General features: G+C 39.2%; 3 protein-coding genes across 8 annotated transcripts; 1 reads left to right on the top strand and 2 right to left on the bottom strand.

Annotated features, from left to right (window-relative positions):
• Positions 1 to 91: 91 nt before the first annotated feature.
• Positions 92 to 5,987, top strand: LOC103980928 (protein unc-13 homolog). Its single transcript, XM_065103227.1, has 5 exons — positions 92 to 598; positions 1,953 to 2,825; positions 3,057 to 3,506; positions 4,274 to 4,467; positions 4,531 to 5,987. The coding sequence occupies exons 1-5, from the start codon at positions 161 to 163 to the stop codon at positions 5,447 to 5,449; spliced, it is 2,874 nt and encodes a 957-aa protein (XP_064959299.1). The 5' UTR covers positions 92 to 160; the 3' UTR covers positions 5,450 to 5,987.
• Positions 5,296 to 9,915, bottom strand: LOC135609704 (CASP-like protein 3A1). Its single transcript, XM_065103245.1, has 6 exons — positions 9,290 to 9,915; positions 9,073 to 9,208; positions 6,429 to 7,279; positions 6,214 to 6,324; positions 6,040 to 6,132; positions 5,296 to 5,888 (listed from the first exon to the last, which is right to left on the bottom strand). Exons 1-3 carry the CDS (start codon positions 9,607 to 9,609, stop codon positions 7,064 to 7,066), a joined length of 672 nt encoding a protein of 223 aa, XP_064959317.1. The 5' UTR covers positions 9,610 to 9,915; the 3' UTR covers positions 5,296 to 5,888; positions 6,040 to 6,132; positions 6,214 to 6,324; positions 6,429 to 7,063.
• A 614-nt stretch (positions 9,916 to 10,529) lies between these two features.
• On the bottom strand, positions 10,530 to 21,673 carry LOC135582530 (nuclear pore complex protein NUP35-like). Of its 6 annotated transcripts, XM_065103238.1 has the most exons (9): positions 21,569 to 21,673; positions 21,267 to 21,485; positions 19,432 to 19,492; positions 18,837 to 18,873; positions 18,029 to 18,106; positions 17,878 to 17,950; positions 16,607 to 16,646; positions 16,310 to 16,379; positions 14,670 to 15,081 (listed from the first exon to the last, which is right to left on the bottom strand). In XM_065103238.1, exons 1-8 carry the CDS (start codon positions 21,608 to 21,610, stop codon positions 16,330 to 16,332), a joined length of 600 nt encoding a protein of 199 aa, XP_064959310.1. In that variant the 5' UTR covers positions 21,611 to 21,673; the 3' UTR covers positions 14,670 to 15,081; positions 16,310 to 16,329. The 6 variants fall into 6 exon arrangements, with proteins under 6 accessions (XP_064959307.1, XP_064959309.1, XP_064959306.1 ...); XM_065103239.1 differs by lacking the exon at positions 16,310 to 16,379; XM_065103235.1 differs by lacking the exons at positions 14,670 to 15,081; positions 18,029 to 18,106; positions 18,837 to 18,873; ... (1 more) ...; positions 21,267 to 21,485; positions 21,569 to 21,673 and adding exons at positions 10,530 to 11,049; positions 11,607 to 11,718; positions 13,235 to 14,583 and having other exon boundaries at positions 17,878 to 17,908.
• Between the last annotated feature and the right edge of the window lie 1,905 nt (positions 21,674 to 23,578).

The raw sequence follows: 23,578 nt of genomic DNA, 5'->3' as shown, positions 1-23,578 counted from the left end.
AACCCAAAAACAAATAAGGAGGAGGAAGAAGCAAACATTTTTATTTCCTCTTTGAAATAAATATAAATAAAGACAATAAATAATATCTATATATAGGAGCGCTCGTCGCGGGGGTAATGGCTTGGCTCTTGAGAGAGAGGGAGAGAGAGGGAGAGGATCCATGGGGGACTCCAAGAAGGAGTCCAACGGATGGATATCCGCCGCCATGACCGCCGCCGTCGCCGATCTCCCATCCCCCTTGGGGCAGCTGGGCGTCGCGCTCTCGGACGCGGAGCTCCGGGAGAGCGCCTACGAGATCTTCGTCGCAGCCTGCCGCGCCACCGGCAGCAAGCCCCTCACCTACACCCCCCAGTCCGAGCGCACCATCGAACGGTCGACGTCCCTCCCGCCGTCGCTACAGCGGTCGCTGACCTCCGCGGCCGCCAGCAAGATGAAGAAGGCCCTCGGGATCAGGTCCCCGTCGAATAAGGGCATCCCCGGGAATGCGTCCTCCAAGAAGCCGGTGTCGGTTGGCGAGCTGATGAGGGTGCAGATGGGGATATCCGAGCAACTGGACGCGCGGATCCGAAGGGGTTTGCTGCGAATTGCAGCCGCAAATGTGAGTCCTCGATTCCACGATTCTTGATTTGGTTCTTCCGCATATAAAACGCTCTTTGATCCGTAAACTATAATTTCTTGTTAGGGCTATTGAATCCTCTAGAATGCCCACTGTTCGATTGACCTTCTTTCTATATGATTCAGTGGGACATCAATTTGGTAGCACGCTCATCATCAAACACATACTAGCTCAACTATAGTTTGATATTGTCCATCTTTTACGGTCACGATTAATCGCTTATGGCAAAGGGACTTCTACAGAGAAAGGTTTTTCGTGTCCGGCTGGTCTTTTGCAGATAAAATTGCAGATATCTCTTCGGGTTAGTGAAGTGTCGTTATCAAATTAGGATTCCTCATCGCAATAAAGATGTTGGTTGAGTTGTCTGTGACCACCGACTCTAATGAAAAGCATTCGCTCTTCTATCGGTGATGGGTTGCATGTGTGTTCTCTGGCTCACCGATGATCAACTATTAACATTAAGGACTCAAGAAGAACGTGTTGAGCAAAAATCCTTGACAGTTGTTGAAGTTATACTCTTGAGTTCAAGCCCTTACTATATGGTCTGTACTTGTTTGGGCTGGAGTCGCTGACCTTCTTTCATTCAAGATGAAAGAAAAAAAAATTGGGTTCTTCATAGACTAATCCCATGTTGGCAAAGTTATTTCTCGGTCTAATTGTTGGGGATCATATTGAGGATATATGGCTGATGATTGAATTTAGGAAAGTGTTCTATATCTCTTTTGTTTCTTTGTGAATATATAGGACCTGTATGTTCTGTCAGTTTCTTGATAACCGACTGAGTTCACCCCGCACCAAACTCTATGACATTGATTTTTGGGCTTTAGTTCTATGTATTTGCACAAAAGATTCTACAAATGGTTGTCATTCAGTCAATTATGTCTGCTTGCAAGAATTTGATTCATCAGAGTTATGCATCCCGGACATTCAAATGTCAATGCGATCAATAGGAGATAGTCATGACCTATATCTTACAGTTATCCTACATATATTTGTTCAATTATGAGAAACTTCTGCTTCCAATTGTAGGCTTGCTTCGAAGGTACGATAGTCCCTTCTGTTGCTAATTCAACACAATTTCTGTGATGAAATTTGTCTTCTTTTACATCCAAATTATATAACCACAGATTGATTCTGATTCTTCTATAAAATCAAAGAGGAAAACAAAGCCTTAAATTCTTTAGTTCTTTTGCTCTAATGAAATGTCATGTCTTGATTAGATAATGTTATTTCTATTGTTTTGACTGTTACAAAAGAAAGATGCTTTAGATCGCTTTTTACGTTGTCCAGTTGAAGATAACATTTTGATCTTTTCTCCCTTCATCCCCGCTAACAGCTTGGGAAGCGTATGGAGTCTATGGTTCTGCCGCTAGAGTTGCTGCAGCAGTTCAAATCTTCAGATTTTCCTGATCAACAAGAATATATACGCTGGCAAACTAGAAATTTGAAGGTTCTTGATGCTGGACTACTCCGCCATCCTTATCTTCCGTTAGACAAGTCAGATGCTGCATCACAAAGGCTTCGACAAATTTTGCATGAAGCTTCAAAGACACCTATTGAGACTGGGAAAAATTCAGAAGCAATGCAGGTTCTACGAAATGCTGCGATGTCACTTGCCTACAGATCTTTTAACGGATTTGGTTCAGATACATGCCACTGGGCAGATGGTTTTCCGCTTAATCTCTATCTGTACCAAATGCTATTAGAAGCTTGTTTTAACAACAGTAGTGAGGAAGCATCAATAATCGATGAAATTGACGAGGTTTTAGAGTTGATAAAGAAAACATGGGTCTTCCTAGGAATAAATGAGATGTTTCATAATCTCTGCTTTGCTTGGATTTTGTTTCACATATTTGTCACTACTGGACAAGTTGAAATTGATCTGCTGATTGCAGCTGATAAACAATTAACTGAAGTTGCAAAGGATGCAAAAGCAACACAAGACCCAACCTATTCAAAATTTTTGAAGTCAATATTGAGCTCTATAATGAGTTGGACAGAGAAAAGACTTCTTGCTTACCATGATATGTTCAGCTCTAGTAACATCGAGTCAATGCAAATCATTGTCTCATTGGGAGTCACAGGTGCAAAGATACCAGTTGAAGATATTTCTAATGGATATCGCCGTAGGAGGAAAGAAGAAACTGATGTAGCTTGTAGCAGAATTGATGCCTATATTCGATCATCACTTCGCACTGCTTTTGCTCAGGTAGGTTCTTCGAAATGTCAGATTGAACTAATGAGCCTGCTTATACCTTTTCCCATTTACCTTCCAAATACTTTTCTTTGAAACACTGATACCATTTTTCTGATTTGGTTAATTTCTTTTCAAAGTTAATACTATTTTGCAAATCTAATTGGTTCTTCCATTTTGCTGATTACTCACATCTCAGCTGTCAAACTCAATGTAACATCTGAACCAGTGGTTGCGTTGATGCAGAAAATGGAACATATAGCGTCAAGCAGGAGACCATCAAGAAAACAAAGTACTCCAGTTCTTTGCATTCTTGCACAGGAAATTGGCAATTTGGCAAACAAAGAGCAAGAAATGTTTAGTCCAATATTGAAGAAATGGCATCCACTTGCTGCTGGCGTTGCTGTTGCAACTCTTCATTCTTGTTATGGAAATGAACTAAAGCAATTCATATCTAGTGTCACAGAGCTAACACCAGATGTGGTACAAGTTCTTAGAGCTGCTGACAAGTTAGAGAAACAACTTGTCAACATTGCTGTTGAAGATTCTGTAGATAGTGATGATGGGGGTAAGTCATTAATCAGAGAAATGCCACCTTATGAAGCTGAATCCGCCATTGCCAATCTTGTAAGAGCATGGATAAGAACTAGGGCGGACGGGCTAAAGGAGTGGGTTGACCGGAACTTGCAGCAAGAGGTTTGATTCTTTTACGTCACTTTTCCTCTTAGTTTTATACATGCACTAAAGGCCTAGTTGTATGTGAACTTGTATCTTTTCTGACTTTTCTTTTGCTTGATTCAACCATTTAAATTATCGATTTGAACTATAGACATTCGTGTTAGTTGCTTAAATTTTCTTGTACTCATCATGATACAACAGCTAATCTGACCATGTTAATTGATTGGTTTTTGCCATTTACAATTATCTTCTGATGCGTTAAAAAGATAAAATTGTCAATCTAACATTATAGATCTGATATTAAGATCACTATTATTCTCTTACCCTTACAAACTATTGCTGGATCATATGTTCTTTATATCTTGATATTACTTGGTTACCATTAGATGGTATCTCTAAAACCTTGTATTGGGTCCATCTTTGCCATGCTTCTATCAATGAACACTACTTTTAAATATTGTTACCCATGTCGCTAGTGTTCCTACAGGCATGCTAGACTTCCCTCCATATCAAGGGTCCAAGGTTGTTACTAAAATGAGATTACTGTGCATCAGATTTATGTGTTTTGCATACTATGCTTAATCGTTATGGTTGCATAATCTGATTAAAATTGGATTTACCTTCTGTTGCCTGATGAATCTCTGTCGCAGACAGATGTTGACATGACATTGTGGTTATAAGGTGCTTTCATTTTCCAGTCATTCCAAAGAAATTGTGATCCTGTTACATGAGTACAACTTTTCTGTATCTGATCGCCAGTAATAATATGTTATTAATTTCACTAGGTTTGGATCCCAAGGGCAACCAAGGAAAGTTGTGCTCCTTCTTCAGTGGAGGTGCTACGCATAATTGACGAGACTTTAGATGCTTACTTCCGACTGCCCATACCCATGCACCCTGCCTTGCTTCCTGACTTGCTAATAGGACTTGATCGGAATCTGCAACATTATGCATCTAAGGCAAAAGCAGGATGTGGTAGGTTTCATCAGTTTATGTGCTGGATTGTTAATTCTACAACTAATAAATCTTCATTTTCAGGTAGCCGGAACAATTTTATGCCTACATTGCCCGCGTTAACTAGATGTGAAGTTGGTTCTAAATTATGGAAGAAAAAGGATAAGTCGCAAAACTTAACAAAAAGGAGATCACAAGTTGGGTCGACAAACGGAGATGGTTCTTTGAGTTTGTCACAGCTGTGTGTACGCATCAATTCACTTTATCATATCCGCAAAGAGTTGGAGAACTTGGAGAAGAAAATAAAGACCTGTTTAAGGAATACCGAATCAGCTCAAGCAGATGTATTAAATGGTATGCGGACCAGTTTTGATCTTTCTTTGGCTGCTTGTCAAGAAGGAATTCTGCAAGTTTGTGAGACGATAGCCTACAAGGTAGTCTTTCATGACCTGAGTCACATTTTATGGGATGCTTTATTCGTTGGTGAGACTGCTGCTTCAAGAATACATCCTTTTCTAAAAGAACTCGACCCTACTTTGGAGATGGTATCAAGCACAGTGCACAACAGAGTACGATACCGAGTGATAACTGCACTAATGAAAGCTTCGTTTGATGGGTTCTTGCTTGTGCTTCTTGCTGGTGGCCCGTCACGTGGTTTCTCTCGCCAAGATTCTCATATTATAGAGGATGATTTCAAATCTCTTAAAGATTTATACTTGGCTGACGGAGATGGGTTGCCTGAAGAGTTGGTCGCGAAGGCTGCAAGAGAAGTGAACAATGTGCTACCCCTATTTCGCACCGACACAGAGACCCTCATCGAACGGTTCAAACAGATGGTTGTAGAGACAAATGATACTGCAGCCAAATCCAAATATCCATTACCTCCAAATCCAGGGCACTGGAGCCCGACCGAGCCCAACACAGTTCTACATGTTTTATGCCATAGGAATGATGATGCAGCAACAAAATTCCTAAAGAAAACTTACAACTTGCCCAAAAAGCTGTAGCTTGTTGGCCCACTGTGGGAAAATCAGTGCACAATTGATTCCGCGAGGAGCACTTAATGTCTATATTTCCAGCCTTGATTATGCAAATATTCCAGGTCCTGCCTTTTGAAATATAAAACTGTTTCTCAAGCTGTCTGGTGGAGTTGAACTGTGAAAGATGTGAGATAAGGAATTGGTCTAATGCTGTTCAATGGAGTTTGGGACATTAGAAGGGGTTGTATGATCAACAGTCTTGATATTTGTTTCGATGAGCCAAGAGAAAAGGTGGTGAGCATCTTGTCTTCATCATTCTTCTGGATATAAACAGGTATCTAGAGGTTGAAGTGGTTAACCCACCGTTTAGAAGCATTCTTCTTCAGTTCACTGGCAGTCTCTTAGGGTAACTTCACTAAACTATTTTTTTTTTTCCCTCCATGATGTTGTGACAAAAGCTAGAGAACTGTTGGTTGACAATTTGCAGCTAGCGTGTTAGTTGTATAATATAACAAATCTAACATGATATATGTGCCCTTCAATAATATCATCTTCTTTTGTTTAATTATGCTACAGACTGGATTATGCCTAGAATTTTGTATGAGGGTTTGGATTACCTTGAGGCCCTACAGTTTTGAGTAGGGGAAGTTGCTGTGTATTGGTGGTTTCTGTTGCACCATACTTTGATATTTGTCCAGCGAAAGCCAATTCTGCAACAAAAAGTAGCTTTTAGTTTCGAGACGCCATTTTCATTCAACAAACATTTCTTGATTCACTGTGACCACGATGACCTGCAAGTACTGCACGGTGCCACATACTAGAATTATTTACTGATAGTTTCAGCTCGTCACATAGCAGATATTGAATGACAACTAAACAATGAGTTTCCTCTCTGAAAACGCCTGCATAGGTCAAATAGTTCATAGATCAAATTCATGTAGCGAGAGCAATCGACAATCCAAGGAGAATGCTACAGAAGGCTCTAAGGATCGAACCCAACTCTCACCTCCACCATCTGGTCAGATCACCGTTTCTTCCATCTCCTCGGATGCCTGAAGAGGCCAGTCAATACCTAAAATCCCCACCTCCTTCGCTCGCCGTCGCCTCATCCGAAACCCATCACAGCCCTCCAAGCTCATCGATCGATCGGGCCGTTTGGCAAGTAGGATGCAGTTGAGGAGACGGGGGGTCGGCTACCGATGGCAGAACCGACGAATAGGAAGAAGAGAGGACGAATTGATGCGGTGGATAGCCGATGAGCGCAGAGCTGCAAAACTCGAAAGGGGAACGGCGAGGTAGAAGGGAGGAAGACGGAGACCAACACAAGCGCAAGTTGTTAGGATGCAACCATTTCCGTTATTATATACGTCTTCTCCTTCATCTTAACCCTTCATCTGAGTCGGATATCTAATCCCGCCCGTCCAAACCTTGATTGGACGGTGACGAGCAATTCTGCCATTACTCTTCGCAACCACTTAAGAGTTTTCCTAATATCTCTTCACTTATTCGCTCACCGGACGTAGTTTCTGTACAGAACATTATACGTCGTACAATAAATCCATGAGCATTTCACACATGTAGTTTTATTCATTCTGAAACAAGTGCACAAGTAGAAGAAAGATGTTGTTGGTTCTTATAACATCAATACTTGGACAACCACAGTACATCTAATACAGCAGAGATAGCTAGAAAGAGGCAGCTGAGGAAAGCTAAGCTTATGGAGATGGCCATGTGGTTGCAGAAGCTATGCAAGGGCTTACAGAAGTCAGGAATCAGTGCATGCCGGATCCCTGTGCGGTTCAGATTGGTCACTCCAGCGGCAGCAGAACCCGCACTCATCATCGCATATGCAAACACCTGTTAACGACAACAATAAAACCGTAAGTCCCAACTTTTTGTGGTCAGCTACATAGATTGTTTGCTGTCATTGGAATCTATAAAAAATCATATGTTTAGTTAAATTCAGAATACTTAAATTTTTATTTATAATTTCTATTAAATTTTTTTTATGTCTTCGTCTACCTCTTCTCGTACCACTAACATTAATCGTTTCGTCTCTTCTAACTACCGCATTCGGAGGTCTCCTAAGCATATGCTCGTACCTAGTTGTACGCAAACACTAGCCGTTTACGATTAATGATCAGTGCCATTATGTTGTATGGCAAGTTTGTCGTTGACGACGACGATATATCAAGAAAGAAAATGCATATAATGTGCAGCTAAGATGCATTTCCATCGAAAATAAGTAAAACAAGTATAGGTCTTATCGAACAATGAATTGATGGAAAACCATTTCGTATAGGGTTTTTGCAGTGGCGTACTTTGTGACTGGTCCACTGGCACGGTGTGGTCGGCAAGCTTAAACATGCTTGCCAATGTCAATTTACATACTAAAATTCATTGGAGCAGCACCATTAGAGTTATGACCAAATTCAAAAAAATAATTTTCCTAAAAGCTTACAATTTCATATCACTAACCTATCTTTACAAACGAAATGGAGCAAAAGAATTGCACTGTGGAGCAAAAGAATTGCTCTGCTGAGCTTGTGACGTGCTTCATAACTCACTTTATTATGTTGATCAACAAATGTGTAAAACACTAATAACTTGACCACACAACATATGATGTAGTCTCTAGATCAAGATATATGATCAAGAAAAACCAGCAACCATACATGCGGAATTTTTCATAAGTATGACATTGCACACATTAAGGTATATTAGTTCAAGATTTTTAAATATCATTAGGTTTCACAGAACATATCTACACAACACAAAGAAGGATTACATGCTTTCCACAGAAACCTGATTTAATTGAACCCCCAAAAAAATAAAGAAATTCACTGTCCTTATTCAACTTTGTATTTGGACTAACCAGAGGAGGATGAGTCTTTTTAACACAGCACCAAGAACAAGCACCAGCTATTGCTGGTCAATCTTGTGTCAATGTAAACAGCAAACACGCTTGAATAAAACAAAAGAATAGCAAAATAGCATCCTTATAGTGAAAGCTTTAGATACATGCATGGTAGTAATATGAAATTCTCTGACTAATTAAGTTGGCTAACACTTGGATACCAAACCTACAGGAAGCATGAAACTAAAATTGGAAGAAAACCAAACCCAAGTTCCATAGACCCTTAATGATAAACTTATCTTTAATTTTCATGTTGCTCCTCCATCTAAATATACTATTGTAGTTTCTCAGCATTAAACAAATTCTTCAACTACAAAATGATAGATACAAATTGATTTTAATTATCTCTGATGTGTGAAAGTACTATCAACCCAAAGAGTTTACTTTGAGACTATTTCTTTTGTCATAGAAGAATAATTTGACCATCCATCAACCACTCCACTCAATGAATAATAAAGGCACAACATTTCCCTCGGTCATAAAACAAGACAGTCTTCTTCAAATTTTATTTTCTGGAATTTGAACTCTGAAAAACCAAATCCCTGACTGGTCTTTGAATTTATGAAAATGCAACAAAGCATCATTGAATTCATAATAAAATTACTCATAAATAAAAGGATCAGAAGAAAAGCTTGATAAAAGCCACTGAGAATTTAAAGCTAACTTTAGACAAAACAGAAGAGACGAGTGCAGACAACGAGGAAAAGAGGAAGTGATGGGATTCATAGAGTACCTGATCACCTGCGAAAATGATCCACGCATGGCTGTGGGAGGGGATCACAGGCAACCCCTGCGCCAGCTTCCTCAAGCTCAACAGAAGCTGCAGCAGCGAATGCGCCGCCACCGCCGCCAAGATCCCCACCAAATACCTGCAAACGATGGCAACCATCTCCTCACTTAGCTCCTATGTCCCTTTACAGTAAGCTTAGGGACTGGTTCGGAGGGCTTACTCGAAAGAGTCGGAGAAGGACCACTTGGAGTAGAGCGGGATTTGGATGCCGAAGACCGAGAGGCTCCCGCGCTGCTCCGCCGTCACCATTATGCTAAGTGACAGCAGCGACGACAAGACCGTGGCCAGCCGTACGCCCACCGCCACCGTGTCCCACCCCATCGCGGCGGCCGCCCGGTGGTCTTTTCCCCCTGTCACAGGCACCAGGGGCCCGCTCATTGTCCCGGAGTCGGCGGCCATTGCCGAATCCTTCGCCGCCTCCGGCATTTGTATCCCCACCTCCGCCGCCGCCGACTTCCTCACCGCCCCTGTCACATCCATCTCGACCTACCTCTCTACCTCTCTTCTTCCTCCTCCTCCTAAGTTCACCAGCAGAGGAAAGATGGCGGCGTAGCGAAGCGAGGAAGCGACATCGCTGAGAACACCGAGGTCTGGTACAAAGGGGCACGTGGCGAGAGAACCGGGTGTGGCGGGTGTCCGACCCGTGATTGCGACAAGGGGCGGGCTCCGTCAGCCGTCTGGATTTTCTCCAACCGCCCCTTACTGCACCGCCTAAGCGCTAGATAGCTCTAAATCATAGCCGCTCGTCGATGTGGGTCCCCTCGATAAATTGCCTGATCCAAGCCCGAACAGCACAAGAGTTGGAGAGGATCCCTAATACTGGAAATGAAATCCAACGTACGCCAACGTACGCCTCGATGTATGCGCTGAGTAGTTATCACCGTCGGATATGAGATCCAACGCATCTGATCAGCCAACGTACGCCGTCTCAACGGGAAGCCATCTTGCATTGAGATGCGTGCCTTTTCAAACTCAACGGTGGATGCTTTGATTTTTTGAGATAAGTACGAGTATTGTACACTGGAAGGTACGACGATCTTTTACGATACGTAGACGAGCACTAAGCACAAGCATGAACGGAACAAGCAAATTGTTTTAGCATCTCTCGAGATGGCCTTTAGAGGACCGCTACTTCATCCATCAAATAATTAAACATTGCTGGTATTACCTTCATTCAGGTCCGTGACAGTATATTCATATAGAAGTCAGATGTGTCCAATACTGCTTCTTTTTAAGTGCTAACAACATTCATGTGAATGCACGAGAGATATAGTTGGGTTTTATCAGCTCATTTGGTCTCTACAAGCAGACGAAAAGAGCGACCATGTTAGTTGAAGTCTAGCAAAAAAATAAACCAACATGCAAGAAGGGAAGAAGCAGGAAGAACATGGACTGATCAATGAAGGGGGCAAAAAAAGGACAAAGGCCACCGCCTTGCCCTCACGAGATATACTTTAGGCATCGGTTTATATATTTACATATATACAGAGAGAGAAGTACCTCAGCTTGTGAACCGATCCTTCTACAACATACGCTGAAAACAGTGAAAGAATGTTAACAACAGAGCAAAAAGAACCTAAAGAGAGACTTGTAATTCATGTATAAAAATATTGGTGCAACTCCGATTCAAATGCCAAATATCAAGTCCATGACTTTAGACAAAGCTGATGTTGCTGGAGTCGCAATAGACTGTTGATGATGGGCGCGAGTGAGGACTGTTGATGGAGTACCAGTCGATGAGCTATTTAAAGTAGTTGACTTGGAGGGTAATGAAACCATGAAACTTCCGCGATTGAGTCTGTCAGATGTTTCATCCAGATGATGACGATGCATTGGATCTATACGCTTCACCGCAATTATCAACAGACTGTTTAGCTGCATACCATTTTTCTTAAGAGCCATTTGAGCTTCAGAGGGATTCTGCAAAGTGAAAGAGCATGTTAAGACACATTCAGAACGGGTGTAAGCTTCTCCAGAGAAAGTAGGCGACAAACATATCAAAATTATTCTGGAATAGATGACTTTCGACAATTATACTACACAAAAAAGACAATTGCAAATGGTTGTCTGGTTGCAGTCTCTGATTCAGGTTAAATGTGGGTTCAGTGCATGAGGACAACATAAGGACAAGGGACAGACTACCATGTGATGATAGACAACTCTTTGACATGCAAACTTGATAACAACTTTGCCAATCTCATGATGACCAATATATCAATAAACACTGGACATGAACAAACATCATTTATCTCTTGTGCTGCTACAATAAAAAAATCTATAATTGTCATTAAAATGAAAACAAGACCAAATTGAAGGAATGAAACTCAGAGTAACAAGAACATTGGAATGATCAACCATGCAGCAGTTTGCAGAACGTATAATGAATAGCCAATTGCTCTCCACAGTGGGGAATTAGATCAAAGAGACTTATTATCTTCAGCAAGTTCAAAGATATAAAATGAGCACAAAACAATTACCTGATACAAAATGTGTATCCAATTAGCATTGCTTGGTCCATGTACATGCTTTGATATGACACCACATTTTTCAAACTCTCGTAACACCATATTGGTATCACTAGGGGGAAATCTGATGAAAAAAATGATTTATAACTCAACCATTAGATGTACAAAGTCTGCATATAAAACATTGTAAGTGTTTCTCAACTAGATATGCCAAAAATTTTCCTTGAACATGTAAATCTAGCTTTGGTTATTTCTTCTGATTGAACCCACACGTTGATATTTCCACTTTAATAATGTCTAGTGAAATTTTCCACAGTATGCAGAACTCTTTATTCAACCCAAGATGCAAGCAACAATAAGAACATTTAGGACAACATAAGGAGGAGATGGATGTACCCTTAAGCTAATCACATTAACTAAATGTTTCAGGCTTGCAATATCAGATTTTAAATCAGTAAAGACAAATGGATGACACCGTTAAAGAAAAAAAGATTTGAGAAGTAAGAAATGTTTAACAACGCACGAATGGAAGTAAATTTCACACGAGATATATTTTTTCAAATGCAGGACAAACAGGTAATCCATTTGAAGAAAGAAAGATAGGGATTGGTTATAATAAATTTTACATATACTAATGTTAAATAAAAACTCATTCATTTACAGTAAAATGTAACTCATGTGGAAACATGACAGGTATATTTTCAGAGGTTATATCCAAGGAAAACACTGAACATCTAAGATTGATTTATATACAATGTGAAATTTTCAACATTGGTCTAAATACATCTAATCAATACAATAGACTAAATAGAGCATCAAAAGCACCTAAACTGAAGATTTTAAACCCACCTCCAACACCTCAGAAAACTTTGCTTGCACAACACCCCATCTCACTCAAGATCCCTATACAAGCTAATAAGCTTCTTTTTCGGCAAGAAAAATTTTATCGCTTAGTAAATTATGCAACTGCACAGTATATACAGATCAACACACTTCACAACAGCCTGTTTAATTAATTTATGTGTTCTGTATTTATAATTAATAATCTTGTTCTTAAACAACCTGCTATTCCTTTTCATCCAAACTTTACACACTGCAGCCTTTCTCAACTCAAAAGGATCAGAGTTTCCTGCACACTTCCTCAAAGAAAAAACAGGATACTTCCTGTTGAAATCGATAGTCTTCGTTCTCATGCTGCACCAGCTCAACATCATTTCCCATATGCTACTTGTGACAACCGACCAACATTTTCTAATTCTGATAACAGAAGATGCTGCAAGATCGTTACACAATTCATTTCCTTGCTTAGCACGTTTCTCGATATGTTAATCTGTCACGCACAGCTAACTAGTTCATATGCATGCTTCGGAATCCTGTCTTCTACCAGACCCATTAAACCAATCATCTTCCTATGTTGTTTCATCTACATACTATGTATTATTGCCTATAGGTAACCAAACAGGTCGTTCATCACTTTTGAGTTCAATCTAGTCAAACTTATCTTATTGATGCCTTATATACAACTAAATTAAGAGAAGGCATAAAGGACCTAGCAGCAATCGTGGGAAATAGGAAAGCAAAAGAAACAGACAAGAAGCAGAACTGAAAGAATAGGAGAAGCAAAGAGTGTGAGGCTATACCCATAAACAGTAACCCACCCATCCGCACCAAGCCCTCCGTTCTGCATGCTACATCCTTGCGAGCCCGGCTTCACAATCTCTCTCGGCCGTGGAGGCGGAGGTGGTGTGATCAACGCCCCTGGCTCGATTAACCCATCTATCGGCGAGCCGCGGCCCCTCTCTCTCTCCTCTCCATCAACCTCGGCCGCGCGAGAACCACTCATCTCGGCCCTGGTTCTCCGGACGAAGGAAGAGGAAGAGGAGGACGCGGAAGGGGAGAGAGATCCTGTCCGATCCGACGGCGGGGACGGCAGATCGCCGAGGGCGAAGAATCTGATGCGGTCATCAAGGGTGAAGACCGGAGGCGCAGGGAGGTCAGCCGAGATGCCTGTGTCTCGCCAGAGGGCGGAGGCGGTGGCGGCCTGACTCGCGTTGGCGAAGCGAGAGGCGGTGCCGCGGTCGGGGAAGATCGGCATGCCGAGGTCACTGTACAAGGGCGAAAAACGCGCGGACTTGGTGCTCCGCGCCGTCGGGGAGCTCAGGGTCTCCTATTCGATGGCGATCTCTCCTCTTCTTCCGGATCGGCGCGCGGGTGCGGCCGTTCCAAACAACGGCGAAACCGTTGAACTCCAGAGTCGGTTTGGAAAATTACCGAGCATGCCAAAATAACGGCGGGTTTGGAAATAATTACAAGCGCCAGAGTGGAAAATTTTGAAAATTCTTATTTATCCTTGCGATGTTCACAAATAACATCTTTATCATTAAAGAATTATTATTTATATAGCATGTCACTCTAAAAAGGCTACAACAAGTAATAATATATCAAACTTAGTTACCATTGATGGTTTCCAAACTTTATTTCTTTTAAAACTATTAAATACTTGATAAAAACTTTTGTGGACTCACGGAAGGTCATAAATCATTTTCGTCTTCATCACTTATCATTTTATAAAAAAAATATTATTAATATCCATCTATCAAATATTCTCCTTAATCATGATTATTAACAGTTTCTTCAACTGAGATTACTCTTAATAACATAACAATCAAATGATAACCATGAAAACTAACTACATGGATACTCATATAAGGTTTTTTTTGGCTTTCAGGGATATGCATACAAACATATAGAAAAATCATAAAATCACTATATACATATATATGTGTGTGCGTGTGTGTATGTGTGGCGTCTAAGTTATGTCAATTATCTATGCTTCAAGCATTTTTTTTTTCTAGGAACAAAAAAAAAAAGAAAAAAAAATCACCAAATCAAGTGGCCACCTCAATTGCACCCTCTACATCTAAAAATATAAGCCTTCTTACCAAGTCAAGTTATACGCCACCAAATGCTCTTCCACATTGTTCTGCTGCTGCAAAAAAGGTTAACGCAGAGGATTATTGCTGCTTCCTAAATCCTAAAGATAGATTCCCATACCACTCCAATATAGAACACAGATGCATGAAACCAGATGACTTGCAAGTGCTGATGTCCCAACAAAAATGACAAGGAATAGAAATTAAAAACGAAAATAGTAACCAAAGCTACATCAATTGGGGAAAGAAAACCGTCTAAAGTGAATAACACAAAGTCACATACTAAAGTGAAATTCTTAATTAAAATGATGTGCCAATTTGCAATTCCTTAATTTCCATAAGTAAATGATGAATGATGGTTGTTATCTCGACTGAGGAACTTGCAGTTGAGCAATTCAGCACAACTGACTCCATAGCCTTCATGAGATCGGAAATTCCATGTCGTTGGTTACAGTGCCATTTGCAGTCTCAGAGCATTTTCCAAGAATTTCTGAACTCACAGCAAAGACATGGGAACATTTCTTCTGCCATTTAAGATGTATCTGCCAAAATTTCTGTACATAAAAGTAACCACTTTCATGGTAAATAAGCATCTAGGTAAATGGAATACTGGCTAATGCAGCAAACATGGTTTTGGGCCTAATTACCATGTAGACGATTGATCAGTAACACTACAAAGAATGTTTTATGTAAAAACTAGAATCAATTTTATTAGCTTCCCATATTTGGTACAAAGCCACCTCAAATTTTATCAAGTATCTGCCCTTATACCCAATGCTGTCTGAATGGCAAAGCCAACACTGCTAACTGATTATTTGAATGCAAGATGTAACAGCATACTCTACCTAAACCCCCATAACCAGCATCCAAGAGGTGCCATTCAATTGTCACAAATTCAATTGTATTATCCAATCCTTTATGATGCAAAGCATCAAGGAAAAGTTCTTATAATTACATACGTCCTGCTGATTTTTTCTACAATAATATTACTAAAACGACAGTTCATGCCACACTATATCATGCATTAAAACATCTGCCTACATCATAGTTACACAAAACTGTATAGCCTTCTAGCAAAATGTCAGGCAATTCCTTTGCAAAGGTTCCATTTTATTCATTTGTAATGCAAACTGATGGGTGAAACATTCACAATCAAACTATGTCAGATGCATTAAGGTTTTTCAAACTCAGATAACTGGTAGCTTCACTGGTGTATTGTCTGCACTTAGGTTGCATGCCCTAGGATATGATAGTTATGTGCTAAGACAAATACATATTAAAACAAATTGGCACATATGACCAGAATATCAAGGGCTACATTAACCATCAAATTTCTAATCAATAATTTTGAGAAACTTAGTGGTTATTTATCAGCCCTCATTTTTATAATTTAAGGACAAACTTCATACTCAGTGAAGCTTTTTCAAACATTTGTGCTATACTACCATCATGTTCTCTATGCTTTTCATCTCCCAATTCGAGTTTTGCAAGGTTTGAAATCGTTTAGGCACTAGATCCTCCATGAACTTCTCTTGCAATCATTATTGCATTTCATTAGCTGATTGTATTTGTCTGAACTTTCATTGTGGCAGATTGTAGAACAGGTTCAGTGAAACCAAAAGCAGTATACAGAATGGATGAAATCTTTGTACGATAATAAAAATCTTACATCAGCAGAGAAAGAAAAAAAAATTGTATAATGTACAGCATAAAAGAACTTGCAAGAAATACTCATAATTATATGCATAGATGAAAGAGAACCAAGTGGCCTGCTGCACCTACCATCATGGGTGCCCACATTGTTACAGCAGACGCAGTTTCCCAGTTACAGAATCAATGTCTGCCTTCCTCCCTAATGAAAGCATCTTATAAATGTTGTTCTTTGGATAAATTATAAGCATGCAATACTTCCAAAAAGCTAATATTTTAGTGTTATTTATACACAAAAAGGGATGCTGATTCCCCCCCCCCCCCCCAGGAAGAAGGGAATCAGGGGATATGGAAATTATTAAGTTGTGTGACAGTATAGACCAAAAAATAAACATAATATTAATTTAAAAAGTTAAATGAGAACTGAACCTGGTCCAATGGCAAGAACTGTCCGTGATCCAGCCAGAACCTGTGAAAGAGAGACCATTTAAAAATTAAACACAGTGATGATGCAGAAAAAACAAATCTAGATAAACTATGTTACAAAAATCATTCATATGATTATGCCGCATATTTCACTAAAGATTGGGGAAAAGAAAAAGTATAGGGAAAAAGAGGGGGTTGCAGAGTTGGAAAGTCAGAACTATTTACTGCACGACATTATAACCTCATATTCTACCTTATAATTGGATGATATTGCACTTACAAAATCATTTTTTGATGAGGATACATATTGACATGCCATAGTTAGACACTAAATGATCTTGAACACACACGCATGCTTACACACACATGTATATATATATATATATATATATATATATATATATATATATATATATATGCACTTACAAAATCAATATTTGATGAGGATACATATTGACATGCCATAGCAACTAACTAATACAATACACTAAATGATCTTGAACACACACGCATGCGCACACACACATGTATTTATGTGTGTGTGTGTGTGTGTGTGTAAATCAGTGTAAATCAGTTTCAGAAGCTTTTGTTGTTTTTGCATGTGAACCATTATCGATTCATGCTCTCACGATCATGATTATTAATGTGTGTTGTTATAGTAAATGGGTGCTACTTCACATTGATTAGAAGTAGAAGCTTCCCATGCGAGGTTCAAGTGCTAACCATCCACTATCTATAGGCCACCATATCCAAAACATGTTAACTACGAAATAGAAAATAGACGACCCATAAAAATTATTTGAAAAAGACCCTTCCCATGTGTTCGGCAATTATCAAGGAAATTAAATGGCCCATCTCAACAATTAGTCTCAACTCTTGCTTCATGTAAAAGGGGAGTCAAGCATCACCTTGTGGGTATCAAGACTCCTGTTCCACTGGGCGTTGGACATGGGTGTCCAAGTATTCGGCATGGAAAAAGTGGTCATTGGCCTTGTGGACTGGTCACTGTCCTGGACAAGTTCTTTTGTGCTGGCTCAAAAACAGTTCAGACCATGGATGCATAACCAGCAATAGCAACAGGAGCTTTGAAAAGTTAAGGTTCTTGATTGATGAAAAGGTACACTACCATGTAACTACTCTTCACCAAATGTCAAAGAATTTTACAATATATCGAATCAATCAGAATGGAGGTTTAAGCAAGTTCTATCATCATCATCACTTTGCCAGTCATATCTTTAATTATCTAGCATGAATGAGAAAACCCAGAAGTGAACCTGTGTACGCCCTGCATCAGCAACCACAAAAGTTGGAAGGCCACAACGGTCTGCTGCTTCCTTCAGCTTATTCCTAGAAAGGTACAGTTAAAAAGGTTACAGATGATGCACATTTAATAGAAAGAAGAATCAAAGAGAAACTTGTACGTACATCTCTTGCTGATTCTTGCATGATAAAACTATTTTAGCTTGCCCATATTGCTCCCATTGTCTCAAAAGAGAGCGATGGCTGCAAGAAAGAGGAGCTAGTGAGCCTTCGGATTTCTTCTAGGATGCTTGTGACCATGGAATAATGGCTAACAAATGTGATCAAATTGAGCATAACAACAATGCAGGTAATAGAAGCAAAATACCCATAGATACAAACCAGCATAGCAACCCTTGATAATGCAAGAGAAGTACTTGTTGCATAGCTTTCTTTTTCATATAGTATGCAAGCTCTTAGCAGGTTCGAACATATTTAATACATCTAAGCAGTTTGAGACTTTGAGTAATACCATCATGAAAGAGTACATACTGTACAGACTATAAAATAAGTCAAAATACATGCCCCGTGTTAGTATCTGCTTTAGCACTCATCATGATATGTAGATTTTCATTGACAGAAAAAAGTAGCCTGCCTCACATTTCTTGCTAAATGTCTTATTGGGTACTTAAAAGCACATATAGCCAAGTCACTACTCAGCTTTTATGTGATTGCTTTGCCTTCATAGATAAGCATTGAGATAAAATTAACCAGTACAAACACGTTAAAAGTATAGATGTTTGATTTAAACCATCAAATTCACTGGTACCCGCGAAGAAGAGTGAACCATCAAACAAGCAATGGCCCCAGCAGCAAAGAGAATTATATTTGAGTTAAGGAAAAAATTAAGTTGATAAAGTCTGTAAAGTAATGAAAAAACCAACATTCTTCAAGGATAATTCAGATGATAAATTATTTAAAAATACATTGGCACCTTTGAAGCAACTCTGCATACATGCCAGTCGCTGCATCTGTCATTTCAGAAGATGGCATAATTAGTTGGAAATAAGGGAAAAAGGAAAATAAAACTTGTACAGGTGTGACAATCCAGATAAACTGAGTTTTGTATATCAGAGTTGCTATCCAGAGAAAAAATAGGCTGCAGTAAATGTTTCCAATTAATGTTTCATTCATCAGGGTCTGCAATTATTAAAGATGGATGCTTAGATACAATAAATCCTTATAAATAAAATTGTGCATACAATTCCATTTAAGCGGAAAACTTGACAAGTGTCAGAAAATCATAAATTATTAGAAACAAGACTAAAGCAACATTAAAAAGTTTATACAAACGTGGCAATTGAGATGTAACTTATCTTAAAAGGTTATATGATTGCCAAAAGTGGAAATAAAAATATTTTCATTTCATGTTTCATTAATCAAACTCTACTAATCGTTAATGATGGCCTTCAGATGTAACAATCTCTCATTCACATGAAATACCAAACAAATTGAAAAAGTTCGTCAAGTGATCAAATAACTAATAAAAAATTAAGTGCTCATATAATAAACCAAAACCATCTACTCACGGGCACATTGAGAGGCAATTTTTCCGGCTCCCATCTTCAGGTCTTGTCGAACAATTAGAACCTGCACATGGAAGGTACCATTTGTCATCCAGGCTTGGCCACATGACAGCTCACATGCTAGGTTATGACAGCTTACCGTCAACAATTGCATGGGCTAACCAAAGATATACATAGATTAAAAAGAATCAAGGTTAGATTCAGCTTCACTGCACACACATTGTTTCTTTTAAGAACTATGAACAAGGATTTCTTTGTTATTTTATTCTACTAGCGTAAGATACAACAGAGCAAGAAGAAAATATCTGAATAAGTTTTGATGGAAAATTGCAATAAGAAGTAAAATCTTCCTCTCACAAAAAAGAGTGAACTGACATATCCACTTTATGAAACCATCAAAAGATATAAATCTATCAATAAACTACTTTGATAAAAGCACCCACTAGAATAGATCGTTAATACATCACAAGGTAATCATTAGACATATTACTGTCCTAGGAACAACCTGGAGTTGAGAAGTATGATTTTGAACATCCTCTCTTGCAAGTGATGAATAGTAATGTGCTTATCTTGAGATGCAACAAGCAAACTTAAGCTTCTTTGCTTTAAACTTTGTAACTTGAATAGAGAGGGACAAACAAGAAAAAAAGACCACGCATAATTCATCAACCCTGAATATACATTAGTTCCTAAGGATAAAATATAACTAACTTACCAAACGTTGAGAATTCAAAACCCCATCCGACATATCTACACCTTAAACATTGGTCTCGTGATGATGTACCAAACTAACTTACCAAAGGTTGAGGATTTGAAACCTCATCCTACATATTTTATACCTTAAGCATTAGCCTGATGGTGGTGTACCAAACTAATTTACCAAAGGTTGATGGTTCGAAACCTCATTCGACATATTTTGAATGTGCCAGCTAGCCTAGTTGGTATAGACTTTGACAGATCATTGCAAAGTCCTAGGCTCGAATACCGCCTTTGTCACTTATCCTTTGCAAAAAATATGACATAAGAATAAATTTTGCAATAAGCAGGATACGCAAATCATCTACCTTAGAACTAAAGTTAGACAAAGGATCTAGGATACCAACGTTTTACTCTTTGAATATTTTTTTTTCATACTCCAAGTTCCAAATACTCAACCACTTCTTCTCTTTTAGACACGATATACTCAAAAAAGGGATCAGGTCGAATCGATTTCGCCAAATCGAATTGGCGATCAAATTTGACCATATCAAATGCAAAGGCCTATGATAACCTGCACTATAACCATTACATTCAATCTTGTCTCGGCTACCTAAATTGATTTAATGAATGGCTAGCGGCATAGCATATACACGTATCAATATGCAGTTTCCTGATTCTGAAACTTCTCCAAATCTTTTCTCTTTCTACATTCTTGACATCAAAATCAAGTGGATAAGTTCCTGCTTAAAGAACATCACTAGTCACTTTCCTAGTACGACAGAGAGGTCTCATATCTCTTGAGCTAAAAATGTACTGTTAAAGCCAAAAGCATTTTAAAAGAATTAACTCCAGATCTTCTCACAGAAGAACGCGTTTTTCTGTCGGGAAAATACTCTATGTTAAGAAATTGAAGTCCGTGGTAAATGTTCTCCAGACTCGTCCTCCGAGCATGAACCCTAACCAACAGTAGGGATTCCTCCTCCATCTTTTCTAGACGAGAAAATTAAGAACTAGGAGAGAAATCAAGGAAACAATTATTGGAAGGTATCCTGACCAAGTAATCGGACCAAGGAATAGGGCAACAAAGCCAACAGTTTCACGCTCTTCTCCAAAACTTCAGCGAGAGAAAAGAACTGTACCATTTTGAGCTCTTCGGAGGTGCCGCGGGGAGAAGAAGAAGAAGCGGCTGCCGACATCGACTGGTGTTTGCCGGGACGAGAGGACGACTTGCCCCTGGGATCCCTGACTCTGCGCGTGGCCGAGAGATCCAGAAACAACCCCAAAAGGAAGCCGATGATCATTCCTGGGAGGTAATTCTCCGGCTTCAAACACTGGGCGAGCCATGGCTCCTCCTCTTTCTGCACAAAGAGCGAGAGGAGAGTCCACAAGGATCAAGGAGCGTCGGAAGGAGCGGAAGACATGAAGGAGAGAAGGGTATTACGTTATTCGAAGAGTGAGGCGGGTTTCGCCCAAACGGAAACATCTTCGCCGCTGCGATCGGTACTCGAGTCGAGAGGGAGGGGACGGCACGGCACGGGCTCGTAGTGTTGTTATCTACCACGTTTGATACTGGGCCGAATTGGGCCTTCCACTGATAACAGTGTTGCTCGGCCCGTAGGGCTTATGGTTATCTGGCATGGCTGGGCGAGCCATGTTGCCTTCGCATGACTGACGTGGACAGCCATGCGATGTCTAACCTTCTTAGTCGGAAGGAGACCTAAGTAGAGATTTAAACTCTATTTATCCGATGTGGCATGTGGGCACACGAAAACGACAACTCGTTTTCATATCAAATAATGGATATTTGATCATGCATTTTAAGTCGATGTATATATTAATTTTAAAGTGAACAAAATTATATTAAACATAAAAGACAAGTCTCAACAAAGTTTTTGGCCACCTCATATGTCTAGTGTTTGGAAGTGATTTAGGAGTGATCTTATAAATATCATGTTAAAGGTGATAAGTACTTCTTAGTATAATTTGACCATAATGCATTTAGGGAATACTTTGGTTAGATTTGATTGTGTTATGATTGGACAATAAGTCATCGTTAAATTCAGTTACATGATAATTATGAGATATTTTATGGTCAAATTTAATTGTATCATCATCAAGCGATACTTTACGGATAAATTCAATCATATCTTAATTATCAAATGCATCACAATCGAATTGTGTCTTCATCTGATGATTGGATTATATCATTTTATTACTATTGGATATTTTATAGACTGATTTGATTGTGTCATCTTTAAACGATGGTTTATGGCTAGATTTGAAAGCATCATTATTAGGAAAAGTTTCACGTTGGAATTTAATCATGTTATCATCTAGTGATGCTTCCTGATAGGATTTGACTGGATCATAGTTAAGGATATTTCATGATTAGTTTTGACTATGTTGCCATCGAGCTATGCTTAATGGTATGATTCGACCATATTATAAATAGGGAACGCTTCTAGATCGGATTTGATTGCATCATTATCGAGCGATGCTTTATAGTTGAATTTGATCGCATACCTGTTATACATGCCTCATTATTCTATGAGTCATCTGTATTTACTGTTTTAGATTCCAGCTAGTTAGTGTAACGAGAACTATGACAATTCAAATCCACCCGTGTGATCCATTGTTGTCACCTCAATTCTTTACGAGCATAATTGCTATGAATTACCTTTTATTATAATATCTTTGATTTGGTTCTTGATGATTCATGACCATTGATGGATAATTGATTTTTTAGAAGCCAATCAGAGAGCTCCATCTTGATTACAATTTTGCTGATCTATCTATCTCTCATGGCTATCACGCCATCCTTTAAGTCGAACCACATGGCAAATAAAAGGATTGGCACCAAACACTAAGAATCATATGGCTTCGGGATTCTATTCCATTAGTACTTTCTCATGAACTTTGAGCTTAGACTTACTTTTGTGCTTTAAGACCCTTATTAAACTCCTTAACTGATTTTTTTCTCTAAGATATCTTCCTCTTCCTCGTAGCCCTCTTTGGGTTTGGATTGGTCATTGATCATTGATCATTTCCCCTCTGATTCTTACTGATCTTACTTCCTTCTCGTCCGAAGAGGTGAGAGTTATCAGAGAGAAAAGGTTCTCCTCATGAGATACTCCTTCGGATAATAGAATCTATACTCTTGACTATTTTCTCTCTCCTATATTAGTGCTGAAAACTCATATCACCATCGGTATTTGTTTCATTTTGTATGAGAATTCAAGCTTATAGCAAAGCAACTCAGCTTGATGACATATACACATCAAATAATTATTTTTGCATTTACATGGATGCACTAGAGGGTAAGACTTCAGTTCTCACCTATACTCTTTTTTTGTTGAGGTATTCTAGTGATGGTAGATCTCTCAAGGTTAGATGGCACTATAACTAAATTTTATTAAATATTATATTATTTTAAATAAATATTTTGATTTAA

Source organism: Musa acuminata, chromosome BXJ2-4 (assembly GCF_036884655.1).
Source record: "Musa acuminata AAA Group cultivar baxijiao chromosome BXJ2-4, Cavendish_Baxijiao_AAA, whole genome shotgun sequence".
Lineage (NCBI taxonomy): Eukaryota > Viridiplantae > Streptophyta > Magnoliopsida > Zingiberales > Musaceae > Musa > Musa acuminata.
The sequence above is the reverse complement of the archived record's forward strand: the minus strand, read 5'-3'. Positions and strand labels throughout refer to the sequence as shown.